Source organism: Danio rerio, chromosome 5 (assembly GCF_052040795.2).
Source record: "Danio rerio strain M-AB ecotype USA chromosome 5, GRCz13ab, whole genome shotgun sequence".
Taxonomy (NCBI): domain Eukaryota; kingdom Metazoa; phylum Chordata; class Actinopteri; order Cypriniformes; family Danionidae; genus Danio; species Danio rerio.
This window is the reverse complement of record NC_141025.1, coordinates 12818531-12838268: the sequence shown is the minus strand read 5'-3', so window position 1 is coordinate 12838268 and position 19738 is coordinate 12818531. Positions and strand designations below refer to the sequence as shown.

The following is a 19738-nucleotide window of genomic DNA, read 5'->3' as shown; positions in this document are numbered from 1 at the left end:
GATCTAAAAGTAAGATGTTTCTTATTCCAAACAGACCGGCCCATGTGACATAATCTGCAGCCCATTGGTTCTTTTCTTTATTGACATTCGCATGATGATGAGATATCATGACATTTTGTTTTTGATCGTAAGCATGATGTAGGTTTATAGTTACAATAACATTTATACAAAATGGTTATAATGATATTTACATATGATAAAACTAGTGTGCAACTTAAGCAAAACTAGTACTATTGTTTACATTTAGTTATGTAGTTCGGGCCCAAACAAATATTTGTTGCATTTTTTTAAAGAAGTTTATTTGATTGACTACCGTCTTTAAACTATGTTTGATGTTTTATTGTTGAGTTAAATATGTTTTAAGGGTCTCTGTCTGACACTGCTTTTATTATTTATCTTTATTTTGGTAATCAACATTAACTGTGTGCATCAGCAGGCAGTTTTTGTTATGTTCATTATTTAATGTAGGCTCCCTCAAAACACACAGGCGCACACAAGACGGACTTCCAGTGTGGATTATAATTTTATTATAATAATAAATAAAATTTTTTAAGCATTTAATTTGTCAACTTTCACTATTTCCTATATATGGCTTTTGTGCTTTTCTAGAATGGGAGTTGGTAAACATATTCAAGGGCGTGTACAGATAGGGACCATTTTGATTGAATGTAGTGGCCCGCTCTGTCCCAGTCCAGCCCTGATGGTTCCTATTAATTCCTGTAACTACATGGCACTAAAGCACCTATTCATTGCCCCCAGCTTGGTTTAATAACAGCTTGTACACTTAACAAATGCTAGTATTCCAACGTGAATATTAAATCTAGTTTGTCTTTGTGTTCATTCAGTTCCACATGCAACTGTTCATCCAGTGTTGATCCCGGAGAATCATTTTTGCGTAATGAGTTTGGATCCGGACACTCTGCCAGCAATCGCAACCACCCTCATAGACGTTCTGTTTTACTCGAACAGGTATGAAAAGTGCTGATCCGTGCATTGGTGATCTTTTCACTGCTTTGAGTATTGTTTGGCAGCAACAAAAGCAAGTCAGCGCTGTCATTTACTGCCAGCAAGAGGTTTTTTGAATTAAATCACTTTCATACATTGAAAGTGATTGCACAACTTTTCTGCTTTTAAAATTTTGTGATACAGTAGTTCACCCAAAACTTTGAGTTTTTTCAGCATTTGATTGCAAAAGAAGATATTTTGAAGAAAGCTGAAAACTCTTAACTTGTATAGTAGGAAAAACAAACACTATAGAAGTCTCTAGTAACAGGACCAAACTTCTTCAAAATATCTTCTTCAATGGAGAGAGAATAAGGAATAATAAAGGAAAAGGCGTCTGAAAATGTTTTGATCCTGTCCTCTTTTGACTACTTACAGAGGTAGTCTGCATTTGATTGCTTTTGTTGTGTAAAATTTAATTTTATTGAATTCATTTAACCCTCTGGGGTCTGAGGGTGTTTTGGGGCTCTGGAGAAGTTTTGACATGCACTGACATCTGTGTTGTTTTCAGTATCTTAAAAACATATAAATGGCTAAAGTGTGATAACACTGTAAACAGCACAAGTTGGGCTACAATAATACCGAAGCAGCATGTTTGTATGTGTTTGTGTTTTTGAGAAAGAAACGTTTATGCGTGGTTAGTGAAAAACTAAAATTTTGAAGTCACTGAAACAAGGCCACGAAACACACAGAGAACATTTGTGCACATTTCTCATCTCTTTGTGTTTTGTATTTGTGGAGTTTTAGTGCATTTTACCGACGCGTTTCTAAAAGCAGATCACGGAGAGAGAAAAGACAGAATGCGTACACTGTTTGTTTTCCTTATTTTGCAAAAGCAAAGACGTTTGTTGTTGTTGTGAGTGTACACAACAAAAAGTAGACACATAACAGATTCAATTGATGTATTGATCTTATCTGTACGATCAAAACTGAAAGTGTTATTTAAGTTCATTTCAGCAGTTTGACGCCACCACAGGTCAAAACGCACATACGCGGTCTTCGACCCCAGAGGGTTAAATGGTCACAAAAGAGTACCTACTTTCTATGACCTAAGATGAAACACCGAAATTAAAAAGGTATACAAATATATGAAAAACTTTTTATTTTAAATGATAAATGCAGACATATTCAAAGAAACCACAAAGTCAGTTAATGTGTGTGTGTGTGTTGATCAGGGGTGCCCAAACTTTTCTTATGAAGGGCCAAAAACCAAACTTGATTAAGGCCAGTGGGCTGAAGGTAAACATTCAGCAGTTGCCATAGGTAATTTCCTTATTTATTTAATAATATTTAAAAATAGCTAGAAAACATTGCTTTATATTAACTAATGCAGCATATTTTTATTGCATTAAATTTTTAATAAACTTATTACAGTAAAAACTATTACATTTATAACAGAATGGAGTTACGCTTGATTTGCTTACTGATGTCGTCTGCATAATCCATCGAGTGACGTTATTTACATTTTTTAAAATCTGACTTATTTACAACATTTAAGTGAAACGTTTACAATCCGCTTGTTAAGTGTGACGTCACGCGAAGCGGCTTCCGGGTCCAAGCGCTTTATTCAACTGAATGGGGAGACTCATGAAATGGTAATAATAAATGTTTACAAAGTGATTTAATGCTTTCGAAAATCACGATTACAGTATATATGTCCATGCCTAATATCCAATGGCCAGAAAGTAATAATTTTTTTTATATATTGTTAAATTTTTGGTATTTGTGATGCAGCAAGCCCAGAGATTGTTGTGTACACTATGATTTTATATAAAATTAACTTTTAATGTGTGATAGGAATAAAACGTGATCATAAACGAATGATTTCTCCACTCAGATGAATGGCGGCTTGGACCCGGAAACAGTATACATACGTCACCAACACGTCATCACTTAACAAGCGGATACATTCATCAAACAATAAAACAAACAAAAAAAGGTTTCGTCAAATTAAAAATGATGATCTCTTTTAAAGGCATTCACCCAAATCCTTTACATCCTTCTCACTCTCTTGGGATGGCATGGTGGGCCAAATAAAAGGTTACAATAGGCCAACTTTGGCCCACAGGCCCTACTTTGGGCATCTCTGGTTTAGATCATGGTACGTGCAATCTGTTTTCATCTGTCTTTTTTCTTTCTGTTTTTCTTCTGCAGTCCTAAAGAGGGCGCCAGTGTTGACCAAGACATGGAGTGCATCAAGTTCTTCTCTTTCTCTCTGATTGACGGATATGTGTCTTTAGTGATGGACACAGACGCACAGAGACAGTAAGACCTTCACATAGACACAGCCAGGTTGTAAAAACAAGATTTACCACTCAAAGACCCGCCCACTCATATTTCTTGACTGGACAAGAGAAACCAATTGGTCATAAAAAATAATTTGACTAAAAAACATTATTATATGTGTATGGATATATTAAGATTTAATACTTGTATTTGAAAAAGTGTCTTCTGGAGCAATTTTAGAATATGCATGACTGACTAAATTGAAAGTTCTTGTATTGGCTTTTATTAGTTTTGTTGTCATTTGTACTTTTGTAATTTTTTCTATAGTGGATGTTAAAGAAAATCTTCTGTTGTGTAAAATATTTATTAAACATTTATTAACACTGTTGCCAAGAATATAGCCAATGCTGCTGATAAGTAGTTAAAACGCACACACGTACACACACACACACACACACACACACAAAATCAAACAAATGAATGGACAAAAAACAGTATGATCCTCACAGAGCCACCAACAGATTATCAAAGCATTATATGTTTCACTATTCAGTCTGAGAAATATATAATTGTGTGTAGGCATGGCTCGGTTGAAGATTCTGACAGTATGATAACCTTGGATAAAAATATAATGGTTTCACGGTTTGACGGTATTGTGAATACTGCTCTAAAACATATTCTTTTTAAATGTCTGGGTTAAAATTATAAACTTTTTCCCCTTTTGAACACAATATATATATATATTTTTTTTTTGAGAAACACTTAAAATACTTTGGGGCAGTAAACATGTCAGGCTGAATAATGAAAATGAATCATTGACTTCTGCTGTTCTTATTTGTTTCAAAAACACAGCTTTCTTTACACTTTAAAATGGCATCTTTGGATATCTTTTCTGCTGGAGATGTTGTCCTAAAAAATGTAGATAAAAAATCTTACACATACCTTAGAAAAGTTATTAAAAAATTTTTTTGGCGGTTTTAAAAACTTGACTTTTCTTATCCACGGTATACCTTAAAAATGGTTTTTGTCCCATGCCTAATTGTGTGTGTCTGTGTGTCAGATTCCCAGCTGATCTTCTGTTCACCAGCTCCTCTGGTGAGCTCTGGAGAATGGTGAGAATAGGAGGGCAGCCTCTTGGATTCGGTGAGATACATTGTTTTTTTCTTTTTATTTATTTATTCATTTATTTCTGTTCTACATTCAAAGGCAACATATGTCATCATTTAAAAATAGTTTCACTTAAAGGGATAGCTTACCCAAAAATGAAATTGTCGTTTACTTTACACTCACTCTGGTGGTTGTACATTTTCATGATTTTGTCTGCTTTTGTCAAACACAAAACAAGAAGCATTAAAAAAAAAAATTCAAAGTTGTTGCAAACAATTTATATGGGTTGAATTTAAACAAATTAAATTGATGTTCAGCTTAATTCGTTTGTTTAAAATCAGCCCAAATAAATAGTTTACAATCACTTACCTTATAAAAAATATAAATATAAAATATAAATATATAAAATATAAATATAAAAATGTAAATCCAAGGAATCATCTTTGAATAAGTTTTTCAGTGTATTCTGAAGTATGTTGGGAGGGAAAAAAGCAGCCATTGACATTCTTCACTTGTTCCAAACCTGTGTGTGTTTCTTTGTTCTTTCACAAAAAGAAGATGCTCTGAAGAATGAGTAAATAATGGTATTATTAAATTAGCATTTTTAGGCAAACGGTTGAATATTTGTGAACTGCTTAATTAAATATTCTAATTTCATTATTAGTATGCTAACTGTGTGTTCACACCAAAAATGGCGAGATCGTCAAAGCAAATATTCATTTTTAATGGGAGCTGGCGTTGATAAACATCGAGCAGTGGCATGGTGCGTTCGTTGGTGTGGGTGTCGAGGAGAGTTGAGATCAAGTCAACTTTATGGTAATGAGCTGCTTGAGAAGAGTCGAGACAAAACAGTCCTGTGAACTTTGGTTCTGACCACAGTTGTTCTAACGGGTTTGATTATATGGGTCGCTGGATTTCCAACTATATACGATATTGTCTTACAGAGACGCATTAAAAGGAATTACTGGCAATTCCTGATGTGCATTAATGTGTTTGTTTGTTTTTTTCTATAAAAATGCAGAAATCTCATGCTAACTGTAACGACTGTACAAAACAGTATTTAGAATGTTTCAGACATGGACACGCATTGAATAAGTGGTGCAAAGACACTCCAGATGCAACAACTTGATCTTCCATTGTTAAATTCATTTGATCAACATTTTCATGCTAAAAAGCATGTTTTTATGCGGGAAACACAGGAATGTAACTGAGTTGCTGCAACGGCCACTTAAAAAATGAAATCAGTGTACCGAATTTTGAAGCTCTCGTCTGCTAAGCAAAAGGCAGACAATGTTGTCTGGCTAAGGCGGTCAAAGTGAACTTTGATGCTCTCACTGCCTTTGGTGTGAACGCACAGTAACAGTAATTCAAATATTGTATTCTAGGTTTTACAATTCTATTTGTAGTACAGATTTTGTATTTATTTTCTAATAGTTGAAATTAAAATACATCTTGTTTATTTAATTCGTTGAAATCTTACGCCATGGTTTACAAAATTAGGGTTTCTAAATTGATGAAAAGATAAGTTAGTGGGGTCATAAAAATGAAAAAAAAAACATTTAGTTTATTGCGAAATTATTACTATTTCTATTATTATTATTATTATTATTATTATTATTGTTATTGTTATAAAGCAAAAATGATTATTATATTTAATGCGACATTTTTATCTTTTCTGAAGAAGAAAAACTAAATGTGGTATACATGCATAACTACAGAAGACTAAAGCTATAAATTGTAACATTATTGAATTTTAAGCGAGATGCTAATGGTCTAATCCAATTTAATGGTTTATGCTAAGCTAAGCTAAAAGTGCTTTCTGCCAGACCCAGAGATCGACTGAATGGATTAAAAAATGGTCAAACTCAGCTGTTTAGGGGAGTTGTAAAATGAGCATATTTTTACAAAATGTGGAGTGTTCCTTTAAGAATCATAGTGCAGCATCAAAATGTCATTTTAAAGTCATAATATAATATTTATTAACATTAATACAAGCTTTAATCACTCAAAAAAAGATACTTGCCGCTTGTTCAAACTACGTATTTAAAATTAGTTGAAACAACACAACTGTTAAGGCTTTTTGGGGACAGCTTAATTTAGTTATGTTTAATTCGCTTAAATTTGTTAATAGTTTTATTATATAATTGTATTAATAATTAATGCTAACCTAATTGATTTGTGTTGTGGCAACATGAAAGAAATTGTGTGAAACCTAGCATTTTTATCGTGTTAAACTTTAAAAGGTGAACAGCATTAAAACTTTTGAATCAGAATGAAACCCTTTTATTAAAAGACATGGAGTTTATTATACAACATTACAGACCTGTGACTATGAATGAGTTTTGTAATATTGACATAGTACCTTCTATGAATCTCAGGGCAGGCTTTGATTAAATTTATTTTTTTGTCAAATGGGCTTGAATGACAAAGGATTAGGAGTCCCTGGACTATTCGTAGTCATTTCTGAGTCGCTTGAGTTTCAAATATTGAGCACTTTTTGGATGACACACAGTTGCTGACTATGAAGAGCTTTCAAAATCAGTCGTTTTTATGGAAACGGTGATGCATATTTTGCAGGATCTTTAAATGAATCAGTTGGGATGTCTGTCAGGGTCAGAAATCACATTTACACCCATAAATTAAAGACTTGTCATTATTTACTCATCCTGCACTTGTTCCGAAGCAGTAAGAGTTCATTTCCTGTCATTAAATTAAACACGGGTATCCTACAGCAATCCTGTAATGCATTGCAAATACATGCGTCATGAACTGAATAAAAAAAACATATTTGCAATGCAGAATTTTTGTTTTTAATTGTGATTGAATTCTCTTCTAATAATTTGTTTGGTAACACTTTTAGTTTGGGTCACAATTCGTGCTATTAACTACTGGCTTATTACCAGCCTATTGTTAAGATATGAACTTTTTTTATTAGTAGTTATAAAGTATGATATTATTCTGCATCTCTAATCCTGCCCTAAACCCAACTTCTACCTTACTGTTATGACTTTAAAGTTTAGCTCTAGGGGTTAAAGAGGTCAAATTTTTATACGACTCATTTCTCCATTATTTGGTTGTCGTTTTGCTACTTAGTCACCAATTCACTACAAACCAAGTAAATTTATTTACAAAAGTGAAAAGAAGTCAAGCAGCAAAAATATTATGTATAAGTAAAAATTTCACAAAAGAAAAATAAATCATTTAATGTGTGTTATTAAAGGGGAAAGAGAATTTCAAGTAGTGCCAAATAAAAGAGAGCAATATAATAAAAATATCTTCAGCGTTTACACTCCATATCTAATGCTACTCTTCGTGAAGTTTATTTATAAACTAATTTCGAGAGGATCACATGCTCATGATTGCTTTCAGCCGGCCCTGCATTATTCAATTTATGATCCACCAATCAGACGATCCCTAAGCCACTGTAAATACCCTAAGTTCCTAATAACAGCCATCTTCATTTTGAAGAATCCCCTACTCCTCCTTTCCTACATGGGTGGCACGGTGGCCCAGTGGTTAGCACTGTTGCCTCACAGCAAGAGCGCCACTGGTTCTAGTCCTTACCAAGATAGCCAACGTTTATGTGCCAAGTTTACATTTTCTCTCCGTGCTATAAATGGATAAATGTCCAATCCAGTTACTAATCCAGACAGCAGAGAAATCTGTTTATCCGAGTGACTGATGAACAGACACTACATATTAAATCAGAAAGCCAGATTGATCTCAGTTATTGACTCTCTGTGTCTCCTTTTCCAGATGAATGTGGAATAGTTGCTCAGATCTCGCAGCCTCTTGCTGACAGTGATATATCAGCGTATTATATTAGCACCTTCAGCTTCGATCATGCTCTGGTAAGTCTTACTACTTTATATATTAGTAATTCTATGGTTATTTTTACCTTGTCTACATGTCAATTCATTTGGTTTTTCAATGACAGATCAGAGTGGCCAGTATAATGTAAAATAAATACATGTTGTTAGTGCTCTAAGTTAATTAAAGATTCTGATCACCCTGTTTGGGTTTATTTATGAACCCATTTAACCGCATTGGTCTCAATATTGACTGTAAAAAAGTTTTTGATTTAGCTCTATAAAAAGCTCTAAAACTGGTGTGTTTTCTTCAGATATCGAAAAAAAAGGGTCTCAATTAAATATGCACAGATGTGTCATGGTTAGTGCAAATTGTCACATGACCAGAGCGTTTACTTTGTTTATTATTATTATTATTATTATTATTATTATTATTGGTACATGCATGTATGAGTAAACAAAGGGAGGACTGATGGTCTGATCTGACTCTGATGTCTGTACATGTCTTTTTTTTTTCTTTTTTTTCTTTTTTTTCTTTTTTTTACATTTATGACTTATTTTTCATGTGACATCTGATGATCTACTATCCATGTTTTTCTCTTTTCCCAGAAACCACTTGTGTTTTAGCAAAAACTGTATGTGGTTCCCTATTAGTTTGTTAACCTAGGTCATAAACGCTCTTTGAGTAATACTGAATTATGCTCTATTACAACATCTCTCTAGGGCTGGTCAGTGTAGCCAAAACAGCAAACAAATTCACTTGTTACACACTACCTGACAAAAGTCCTGTCGCCTATTTAAGTTTTAGGAACAACAAATAATAACTTGACTTCTAGTTGATCATTTGGTATCAGAAGTAGCTTATATGAAGGGCAAAGGCCTCTAGATTACGCTTATTTTACCAAAATAAAACATGATCATACCTTGATTTTGAATTCTTTAATTAGTACAGTAAGGTCTGACTTTGCTTAGAGAAAAGCTTTGACACTTAACAGAAATATTGTTCAGTATAGAATATAAAAAACCCATCTCTGTCTAAGTGAGTGAGTGATTAAATGTTGAATGTGATGAGTTTTCAACAATACTAAATTGAAACTTTATTTTTTATATATGGTTTAATAGTTTTTTGATATTAAAATTGAAAAATTGAAGTTCCTGTTTCGAAATTTACAGATAGATGGCTAATTTGTATGTCATTGATGTTCAGTGCTAAGGTAAATAAACACTTTTGGCACTTTTTTCAAGTCTTTTCATTAGTTTAGTTTTTCCTGTAAATTATTCAATAAATACCATACCGTGCCATTCATACCGAAGTATTATCATACCGTGACATTCTGATACCGTTACATCCCTAGCTTCCACACATCTCTGCAGTGACTCAAATAACTTACTAATAAAGTCATCTGGAATGGCAAAGAAAGCGTTCTTGCAGGACTCCCAGAGTTCATCAAGATTCCTTGGATTCATTTTCAATGCCTCCTCCTTCTTACCCGAGACAAACTCAATAATGTTTATGTCTGGTGACTGGGCTGGCCAATCCTGGAATACCTTGACATTCTTTGCTTTCAGGATCTTTGATGTGGGCTGAAGTATGAAAAGGAGCGCTATCCTGCTGAAGAATTTCCCCTCTCCTGTGATTTGTAATGTAATGGGCAGCACATGTCTTGATACCTCAGGCTGTTGATGTTGCCATCCACTCTTTAGACCTCTCGCACACCCCCAAACTGAATGTAACCCCAAACCATGATTTTTTTCTTCACCAAACTTTGAAGGTCCATACAGCCTCCAATAGGTCTTCTATAGTATTTGTGATGATTGGGTTGCAGATCAACAGATGATTGATCAGAAAAATCTGCTTCCACTTTTCCAAATGATCAACTAGAAGTCAAGTTATTATTTGCTGCTCGTACAACTGGGATCGATGACAAGACTTTTGTATTATGTTATTGTTATAAAAAAAAATATTTGTGTGGTATTTTGAGCTCAAACTTCATATACACTCTCTAGGGACACCAAAGACTTATTTTACATCTTGTAAAAAGGGGGGCATAATAGGCCCCCATTAAATACATAATAAAGGCAGCAAGTTGAAAAAGCTGCTTGACACCACAGGAATATGAAAAATGAAATGTTCCATGCATTCAAACATGCATCATGTCATACTCATGAATCAGCTCATGAGACATGTCTGTCTACTCCCATCCTGCAAAAAAAAAGCTTCATACCGGCGCGTGTGTTCAGCTGACAGCATGTGACACCCTTCACATGCACTGCATATTTGAAAGGGACATAATCATGCTTGTGATTCTGTGTCACATAGGGATGCCAGCGATTAATCGGGAACAAAAACAAACCTGGCTGGTCAACTGATGCATCTCTAGTTCTAGTAAATGTAATTTGTATTTTGCATTCCTGCTATCATTTTATTTGTTGTAAAAATGCAAGTATCCTCATAAAGACTGTTTTTTTTGAGCATCAATTTGCAATAACTTTATTTGTCATGCACTTTATTTCTTGAAAGTTTGCAGTCCTTTTACTTTTACTAACAACTATATTACACACTGCATGAAAGATAATATTCGAAAATGTATAAAAACTGATTTTGATGTCAAGGTTAATGATTTATAGATTTATTGTGTTCACTTTCACCAATCTCATATTAATCTTGGATTAGTACTGCATCCACCTATCTCTGAAAATGCTTTAGTTTGTTTAAAATACTTTCAAAATATATACAGTAAGTCAGAATTATTAGCCCCCCTTGGATTTGGATTTTTTTTCTTTTTTAAATATTTCCAAAATAGTGTTTAACAGAGCAAGGAAATTTTCACAGTAGGTCTGATAATATTTTTTCTTCTGGAGAAAGTCTTATTAATTTTATTTCGGATAAAATAAAAGCTATTTTAAATTTTTAAAGATCCATTTTAAGGTCAAAATTATTAGCCCCTTTAAGCTATTTTCTTTCGATAGTCTAAAGAACAAACCATCGTTATACAATAACTTGCCTAATTACCCTAACCTGCCTAGTTAACCTAATTAACCTAGTTAAGCCTTTAAATGTCACTTTAAGCTGTATAGAAGTGTCTTGAAAAATATCTGGTAAAATATTGTGTACTGTCATGACAGCAAAGATAAAATAAATCAGTCATTAGAAATTAATTATTAAAATTATTATGTTTAGAAATGTTTTGAAAAAATTTGCTCTCCGTTGGGGGGAAAAAATAAACAAGGGGGCTAATAATTCTGAATTAAACTGTATATAGATTTTCGATTTTCTCTGAAAAAGAAATTGAGCGCCCATGGGTGTCAATATTGTGCAAGTCAACATTGCGCAATTGTGGCAGCTTCCGCTCAGAGATTGACTCCATCCTGTGTTATCGCTGTAAATTAATCGATGGAACAAGTCGTAACTCTTTGATGTATTCAATCGCAGAAGTCTGATCAGTCCAGGCTGGTCCCTGGAGATTACGGTCACACTATTGTAAATGGAACGTTTAGTAGATCTTTAATCAGCTTCTAAATTCAAATCTGCCCTCCTACAATGACTGCTGTCGAACCAGTGAAAAACCAGTGACGTTCTTGTCAAAGATCAAAGCTTGAAAAAATAAAAGTAATTTGTAAAAAGAGATTTGTAGCATTTGGAGCCTAACAGAAACAACCCAGTTTTTTTTTTTTTTTTCACATTTTCTTTTTTTCCTTTAATTGATTTTTCTTCCCTTTACCAGGTATACAGTATATGATGTTAAAAACTTGTCCTCGGCAAGCACTTTTGCGGGGTCTCGCTCTCATGCTGGTCATACGCACACTTTTTCAGGAGGAGTGCCCATAAAGCATTTTCACCACATTTGTTTGCATTACCAAGAGCCAGGCTTGGGAAAATAAAGCACAAAACATTTTACCACCCAAAAAGTAAGATTTTTGCAAAAGTCCATTATTATTATTATTTTTTATTTTAGCTGTAGGAGCCTTTTTTGTTGTATTTTTCATTTACACCACTTGATGGTGTATAATGTATTTATGCTCTTCTAGCGATGACCTGGATGGTAGAGGTCTGCGTTCCATATAAAATGCGGTAGCAGTCAGTAACTCTGTCATTTAAATGGGAGCGGGAGGGCTAACAATATAGCGTTCTCGAGTCCCAACCTTATTTCTGAACAGCATATCAGTGATTTCCTCATTCTTATTGAGCACCGGTACAGCCAGTGCTCCCGACTGTTACACATGATGAACGCATGACCAGTGCTTTCTGCACATGCTTTTTTTCCCCCACACAGTCTGTGCGCGCATCATCTGCATAACGGTGATCAGAGCGGGCTTTATCAACTGTCCTTCAACTTGCAATCAATTTCTGTCATTCGACTTGCATTAGAAAATGGTCAGTTTACTGTTTGGAAACCCACATCAGGCATGTATGGGAGTCTTTTTCATGAGTCATAGACTCAAATGGAAACAAAAATACCCTTTGCACGATGTGGTGATGCCTCAAAGTTTTACCCTTTGGCAGTCACATAGGGGCCTTGCACAACCTACAGTTTTATCTGTTATCTCTTTCTTTTGGTAGTACCCAATTTGAACATGAGATTTTGGAAACCAGATAAATTTATTGGGAACGGTTAGGTCTGGTAGAAAATTATTCTAAGCTGGCAGAGGGTGAACAGACTGAATATAATGAAATTGTTTTAGAATGAAAATGATACACGTCCACACTGACATATCACCTAGCGTTTCTGAAAAGATATCAGTCTACACTATGTGAAAACGCACATCACGTGACCGCACACACTGTGGTATGTTCTGCATCTTGCTGTATGAGCACGTCTGAGCTCCAGGCAGTCAGCGTGTGCTTTGAGCACAGTTCCCCAGGTAAGAGCTGCGCAGGTTCTTTAAGGATCTATACTGTTGCTACACGACGCTTCAACATTTTTAGTGTCTGCTAAGTTAATATCAATATGAAAACAGACAGTTCCTTATATCATGTTTTCATTTTATTGTTAAGAAAGTGACACAATGTAGCCAGGGTGATGCGAATGAGGTTCTATATTATACTGTTTTTACCTGATGTGTCCTCTGGAGTTTGTTTTCCTTATCAAACTTGCGCTGTCTGAACTTAAGGAAAGGGCGTAAGACTGAACTTTGTGTATTTAATATTGAGAAAAAACCCAATCAGATAGGCTAACGCCGGTTTCACACCGCAAGCGTCAGCGGCGCGTGAGCAGAGCGTGAGCAGCGCGTATGTCGAGCAGTAGCAGCACGCAGGCATTTGCCTTTCACACCAGCTGCGTCTGCAGCGCGCAGCTCTTCGGCAGCTGCTGCAGAGATCAACCTATCTCTGTCTATTTTATCTAGTTATCCATGTCTCTCTATATACAAATACACTTTTTAAACTTTTCATCTGCACCAAGGCCCCTCCTATGCTGTTTCTTTAACCTGCAAATGTTTATTTTACAAATTTTATAGATCAAATAGTACTGTATGCTTCTCAAGCTAACTTATATGAGAAGTGTCTACAGTCAGAGGACAATCGCCTGTGATTTCATGTCATTTGTTTTTTGATTATCAGGTTGCTGTAGACCTAGTTATAATAATATTTATACAATATAGTTATAATGATATTTATACATGATCAAACTAGTATTACTTTCTCCGCTTCAGTGATGTCCAGCGGCAGAATAACAGTTTGTTCAGAATAACAGTTTATTCACAGTGCAAACAGCTCCCGGTAGGAATAATTCGAGTGAACATAAAACAAAGCCGATTAAAACTTTCTTCCTCTGCTCAGCTGCACAGAACACAGCGAGCTCACATAATCCAGCATGCGTGTCGAACTACACTACCTACAATACACTTCGCTATGGACTACAAATCCCGTAAATATTCCATTTCCCCTCTTCTACAACACTAGTGTGCAACTTAAGCAAAACTGATAGTAAAATAGTTTTACATTTGGTTTTGTAGTTCGGGCCTAAATAAATGTTTGTTGCCGTTTTTAATCGTTTTAAGTTCATTTGAATGACTATATATAAACCATTTGACATTATTAATGCATTTATTGGGTAAAATTGCTAGTTTTTACTGTCATTCAATGTGTTTTGGTCATTCTCAATGCACTGTCACTTTAATTGAGCGTGAGCAGCGCGTCAAAAATAGACCCAGCGCCGAAACTATCGCTGCACTGCTGCTTCGGCGACGCTCACGCCTCGCACTGACGCGCTGCTGCTGCGTGCGGTATGAAAGCTCTAATCTGTTAACATGGACGCCGAAAACACACGCACTGCTCACGCTCTGCTCACGCGCCGCTGACGCTTGCGGTGTGAAACAGGCGTAATGTCTGCAGACACGTCTCCATTTTCCCCCATTCACACTGACACGGAGCAGCAACTTTTTAAAATGAAAATGGCCTTTTCAGCATTTCCAAAAAGCTCCGTTTTTTTTTTTAGGGCTTGAAAACGCTGGGGTAGTGTGGACTGAAGGCGTAACCATAGCAAAACTTATGCGTTTTTAAACCTTACGGGAGCAGAAAAATAATAATAAATTTGTCCTGCGCAGACCTCAACTGGGGGCTAGAAAGAAGGTCAAACGAACATTTTGTTTGTGATAGAGTTAAGAATGGTTTGTTTATTTTGATGTTTACTTTTGATGAAATGGACAATAAATCGAATATTTTATTTTCAAAGGTATGGACATTTCATTTTATTATCGAACTGTTCGAGGAACACATCAGAACGAACAATCGAATTATACGCACATTACTCATGCTTGCGCACCAAAGCTCTGAATGCATGAAATAGCGTTCGCCCAGCACTTTAATTCATTCAATCAAATGACAAACCATTATGTGACTTGACAGACCTGATTATGTGAAAATTGATAGACCTGAACCTTTTTGTTCTCAGGTGCCAGAAGAAGACATTACGAGCGTGATGGAGATGCTTCAGACTCAGAGAAAGGAAATGTCCAGTTGAGGACAGAAAAAGACCTTCACAATGGATGGTAGATCTTACATGAGCCACTAACACACAGTATTATTCTATAACCTAAGGTGCTTCAGTCACAGCATTCGAGAGTGAGGCTTCAAAGGCCTTAACTCTGAAATCAGTGGCTTTTTTCGTTTTCTTTTCATTTTTCTTTTCTTTTTTTTTTTTTTTTTTGGCTTTTTGTTTTTGAAGGAAAGGCAGTGCTGGTTAAATCCCATTTCTAAGAATTTAAATATTTACATGACTGATTTTTGTAAGGATGTTGATGTGGCGTTTTAATGCCTGAATACTTAAAGCACTTTTCTGATTTAAAATGAGAAGTTTATTGTTTTTTATTCCATTATTGCAGGGGTAGTTAAACGCAAATTGATGTCCTGTAATTCATAACGGGAAAGTTTCCGTTTCCTGCAGATATCATTACACTAAGTATTGCACAAAAATGTCTTCCAGTGTTGTCTAAAATCAGGGTTTTGTTTCTCGAATAAGCCAGTTTAAGGTCAAACAAAAGGAACTTTTATTTGTCATAGCATTTGGTGTCATTAAAACATTGGGTCACTTTATTTTGATGGTCTGTTTGTTGAATTTAAGTTACATTGCATCTACTAATTCTCAATATATTATAAGGAGAATGTTAGGTTGGGCTTGGGGTTAGGGTTAGTGTAAATGACATGCACCTGCAAAGTTTCTTATAGTCAGTTAAATGTTTGTTGAAGGAGCAGTATCAGCAGATATTAAGCAGACAGTCTACTAATTGGACCATCAAAATAAAGTGTTACCGAATATTGCACTTAGAAAAACACAGTTCCTGATGGAGACATAGTCGGATCACTTTTGAAAAAGTCATGCTGTTATGATTACTTTTGTTTGCTTAAAAGCCAAATGGCAGCTGTTTACACCTATAGCTTACTGGGGTGCATCTCACAAAATGTATCTAATCATATTTTATATTTAATAAATGGATTTGGATGGAGTTTAAGGTCATGTTTTGCATAAAGAAAATGAAATTAAGTCTTTAGTATAAATTTAAATATTTTTTCACATTACCTCAAAACAAACATCATAGTAATTGCACTTCAGTATTCGTTTTACAGTGCAAAATTACTGTATTAAAGTGGTGAGAGTCAAATGAGAGGAATTCTGACCCAAAATTAAATAAATATTTAACAAAGTCAATTTGACAAATTATTGATGACCTATAACCATGTTATAATGCCATATAAACACACACACACACTTATAAATTTTAAGTATATAACATTTTAAAAATCATTTTAAAATACAAACCATTGTAATTTAAGGAATATTTCAGCGTTTAGTTTGTTATTATTTCTTTAAAACGTTATAATTAAGCAAAATTTAGACATATATATATATATATATATGAGAGCAATATCACACGAATAGCAGTGCGATATGGCTGTATATCGGCACTGGCGGGAGGCGTTGCGTTGTGCTTAGTGCCCCCACCAGTGCCGATATACAGCCAAATCGCACTGCTACTTGTGTGATATTGCGTTTATACAACTGTTTGACGACATAATTGTGTATATAAATATGTATGTATGTAGTTGAGTAATACACAAAGGGTAAAGAGGCTGTACGGGTGCTGATATTATTTAAATATATCACAGCTATCAGCCAATCAGATTCGAGAGCCAGACAGAACTGTTATATATATATATATATATATATATATATATATATATATATATATATATATATATATATATATATATATATATATATATATATATATATATATATATATATATATATATATATATATATATATATTTATCATCATCATTAATGTTATTATTTTGTTATATATTTTTAAGGAAATGTGACGGATTTTTTTTTTGTGAGATTCACCCTTTCTTAAGAATCCTGTTTTGACAGCTTCGCAGCTCTAAAGTCATATATAGTGCGTGTAGACGAAAGAATCTGTGAAGTTTATCAATGTCCCTTGATTTGCTTTCATTTGCTCACAGACTGATAAGAGTTGGAAGGATGAGTAAGTTTAAGTTCTAGCAACGTTCGTCAATTGATCCACAGGTTGATTAAGAACATTTTTCTTGCGCAACCGTCTGACAAATGAAAGCGTTGATTCTGACACTTGCTTTGTCACTTCTGCCTTTTTGCTTGATGCAAAAACATGCCCAGATCCAGTGTGGCCTTAAAGTCTCATTTTGTTATTCACTACAAAGCACAAATGAATGCACAAATTGAGGAAAAGTGCTCTGAAACAATCATTATTTAACCTCTTGATTGGTGAGAAACCCCAAAAATATCATTTAAAATTATATTGAAAAGTTGCTGGTTGTATTTCGTAAGCACAATCACTAATAAATGCAGAAATATATTTTATCGCTGTTACAGATAAGGTCAATGTTTTTTGGTTGAACTGCTAAAACATAAACACTAGCATTATACAGAATATTATACAACACAGGCTCATTCTGAAAATTTCGCACTTACCACCGCTTACCTTCATATGAATAGCTTTTCTGCTGGTAACAGTTTGTCCAGTTAGCTTGCCTTGTACAGCGGCAGAGACCTATAGAGGAGTTAACCACGACAACCGGCTTAAAGTCCAGAGAAGAATGATTTCATAAAACTGGTAAGAGAAAAGCAGAAGCCAAAAAATGTAATAAACAAATAAGTAACCGGGTGAAAATGTGATAAGATCTAAAAACATGATAAAAATCAGGTGAGGGCCTTTCTTTTAGTGGATTGCTTTTTAAAACTATTGGTTGGGTTTCCGGAAGGAGGAGGGTGGGTCAGTCGATCTGTCAGTCAGTCAGTTGACAGCGGCCTCTGGTGTATTCACAAGGGAACAGCAGGCGCGAATGGCTCTCACGTAAAAAATTTGAGATCCCAAAAAGCAAACACATCGGCCTCTGGTGAATTTACGTGAGAACAGCCGGAGCAAATGCCACTCACAAGAGGAATGTCAGATCTCAAAAAGCATACACGGCGGACCCTGGTGGATTTATGCGAGAACAGCAGGCGCGAATGCCACTTGCAATACAAATTTGAGATCTCAAAAAGAATAAACAGCAGCCCCTGGTGTATTTACACCAGAACAGCAGGCGTGAATGGCGCTCGCAAAAAAAAATTGAGATCTAAAAAGGGAAACAGCGGCTTCTGGTGGATGTACGCGAGAACAGCAGGCATGAATGGCTCTCGTGTAAAAAGTTTGAGATCTCAAAGCGTACACATCGGCCTCTGATGGATCTACGTGAGAACGGCAGGCGCGAATGCCACTCGTGGAAGAAATCTGAGATCTCATAAAGCGTATCTAGCGGGCCTCTGGTGGATTTATGCAAGAATAGCAGGCATGAATGCCACTCGTGAAGAAATCTCAAAAAGCGTACAAAGTGGCCTCTGGTGGATTTACGCGAAAACAGCATCCACAAATGCCACTCGCGACGACAATTTGAGACCTCAAAAAGCTTCCACAGCGGCCTTTGATGGATTTGCGAAAACAAAAACTGCATAAAAAACGTACCTTCTGTGGCGTATTTGCCGCTCTCTAGAAATGTATATAGCGCTACGTTTTCAGAATGAGCCTGGGTTGATATTATACTAATAATTATAGTCACTTTGCTAACACTGATGTTTTTTTTTTTTTTTTTTTTTTTGATATAGTCGCTCTATTTTTCAAGGCACAAATGCAGCATAAAACTAATAATGAAAGTGATTTTTGAGATCATGGTTTAAGGACACCATGTATTAACAAAAACGATTTCCAGTGCCATTAAGGAGCCATTTTCATACATTTGTTTGATCTCATTTCTATAATATCAGCAAATCAGAAAAGTTCAAGGTTACTGGTGTGCACAAATGCAGCATAAAACTAATAGTGAAAGTGATTTTTGAGATCATGGTTTAAAGACACCATGTGTTACTAAAATGAATTGTTAGTGGATTTCTAGTGCCATTAAGGAGCTATTTTCATGTTTGTTTCATCTCATTTCTACAATATCAGCAGATCTGCTAAGACCAAGGTTACTGGTGTGCAAAAGGGATGTTTGTACATATCATCAATGATTCTAAGTATTTTTTTTCTTGCTTTTTGCAGACAGATGGTTTATCTGAAGTAATTTTTGGTACATTTTATACAGTGTCAAAGGAATCGTATACATGTTTGTAACAGTGCTGCTTGTTCAATAAATAACTTTTGAAAACACTTGTCATTTATTAAAGTTGTGTTTTTTACGTGTATATACATTCACTATACACACATGCTCAGTGTAATTTAAAAGCTCTGTATTGATTATAAAATATTGCTTTTTTTAAAAATGTAATAATCTAGCTCCTGTTTATCTTACCAACCTCCTGTCTTGCTACAAACCAACTCGCTCTTTAAGATTTAAACTCAAGGCTTCTAGTAGTACCCAGAATAGCAAAGTCTACTAAAGGAGGCCGGGCCTTCTCATTCATGGCTCCTAAACTCTGCAATAGCCTTCCTGATAATGTCCAAGGCTCAGACACACTCTTGCAGTTCAAACCTAGATTTAAAAGCTTTAATCTTTTTAGTAAAGCACAGGGCTTTAGTTTACTTTGTCTTCTCATACTTCAGCCTCCACATCAAAGCTCCTAAGGTCAAGGTGCTCA

General features: G+C 35.1%; 1 protein-coding gene across 1 annotated transcript in view; it reads left to right on the top strand.

Moving 5' to 3' along the window:
- castor1 (cytosolic arginine sensor for mTORC1 subunit 1) overlaps positions 1-19310 on the top strand; it is a 49246-nt gene extending 29936 nt beyond the window's left edge. The window contains exons 5-9 of the mRNA NM_001020815.4: positions 846-969; positions 3157-3267; positions 4289-4371; positions 8092-8186; positions 15038-19310. Coding sequence (NP_001018651.2) covers positions 846-969; positions 3157-3267; positions 4289-4371; positions 8092-8186; positions 15038-15106 — 482 coding nt within the window. The 3' untranslated portion in view covers positions 15107-19310. The remainder of the gene's footprint in view (positions 1-845; positions 970-3156; positions 3268-4288; positions 4372-8091; positions 8187-15037) is intronic.
- The last annotated feature ends 428 nt before the right edge of the window (positions 19311-19738 follow it).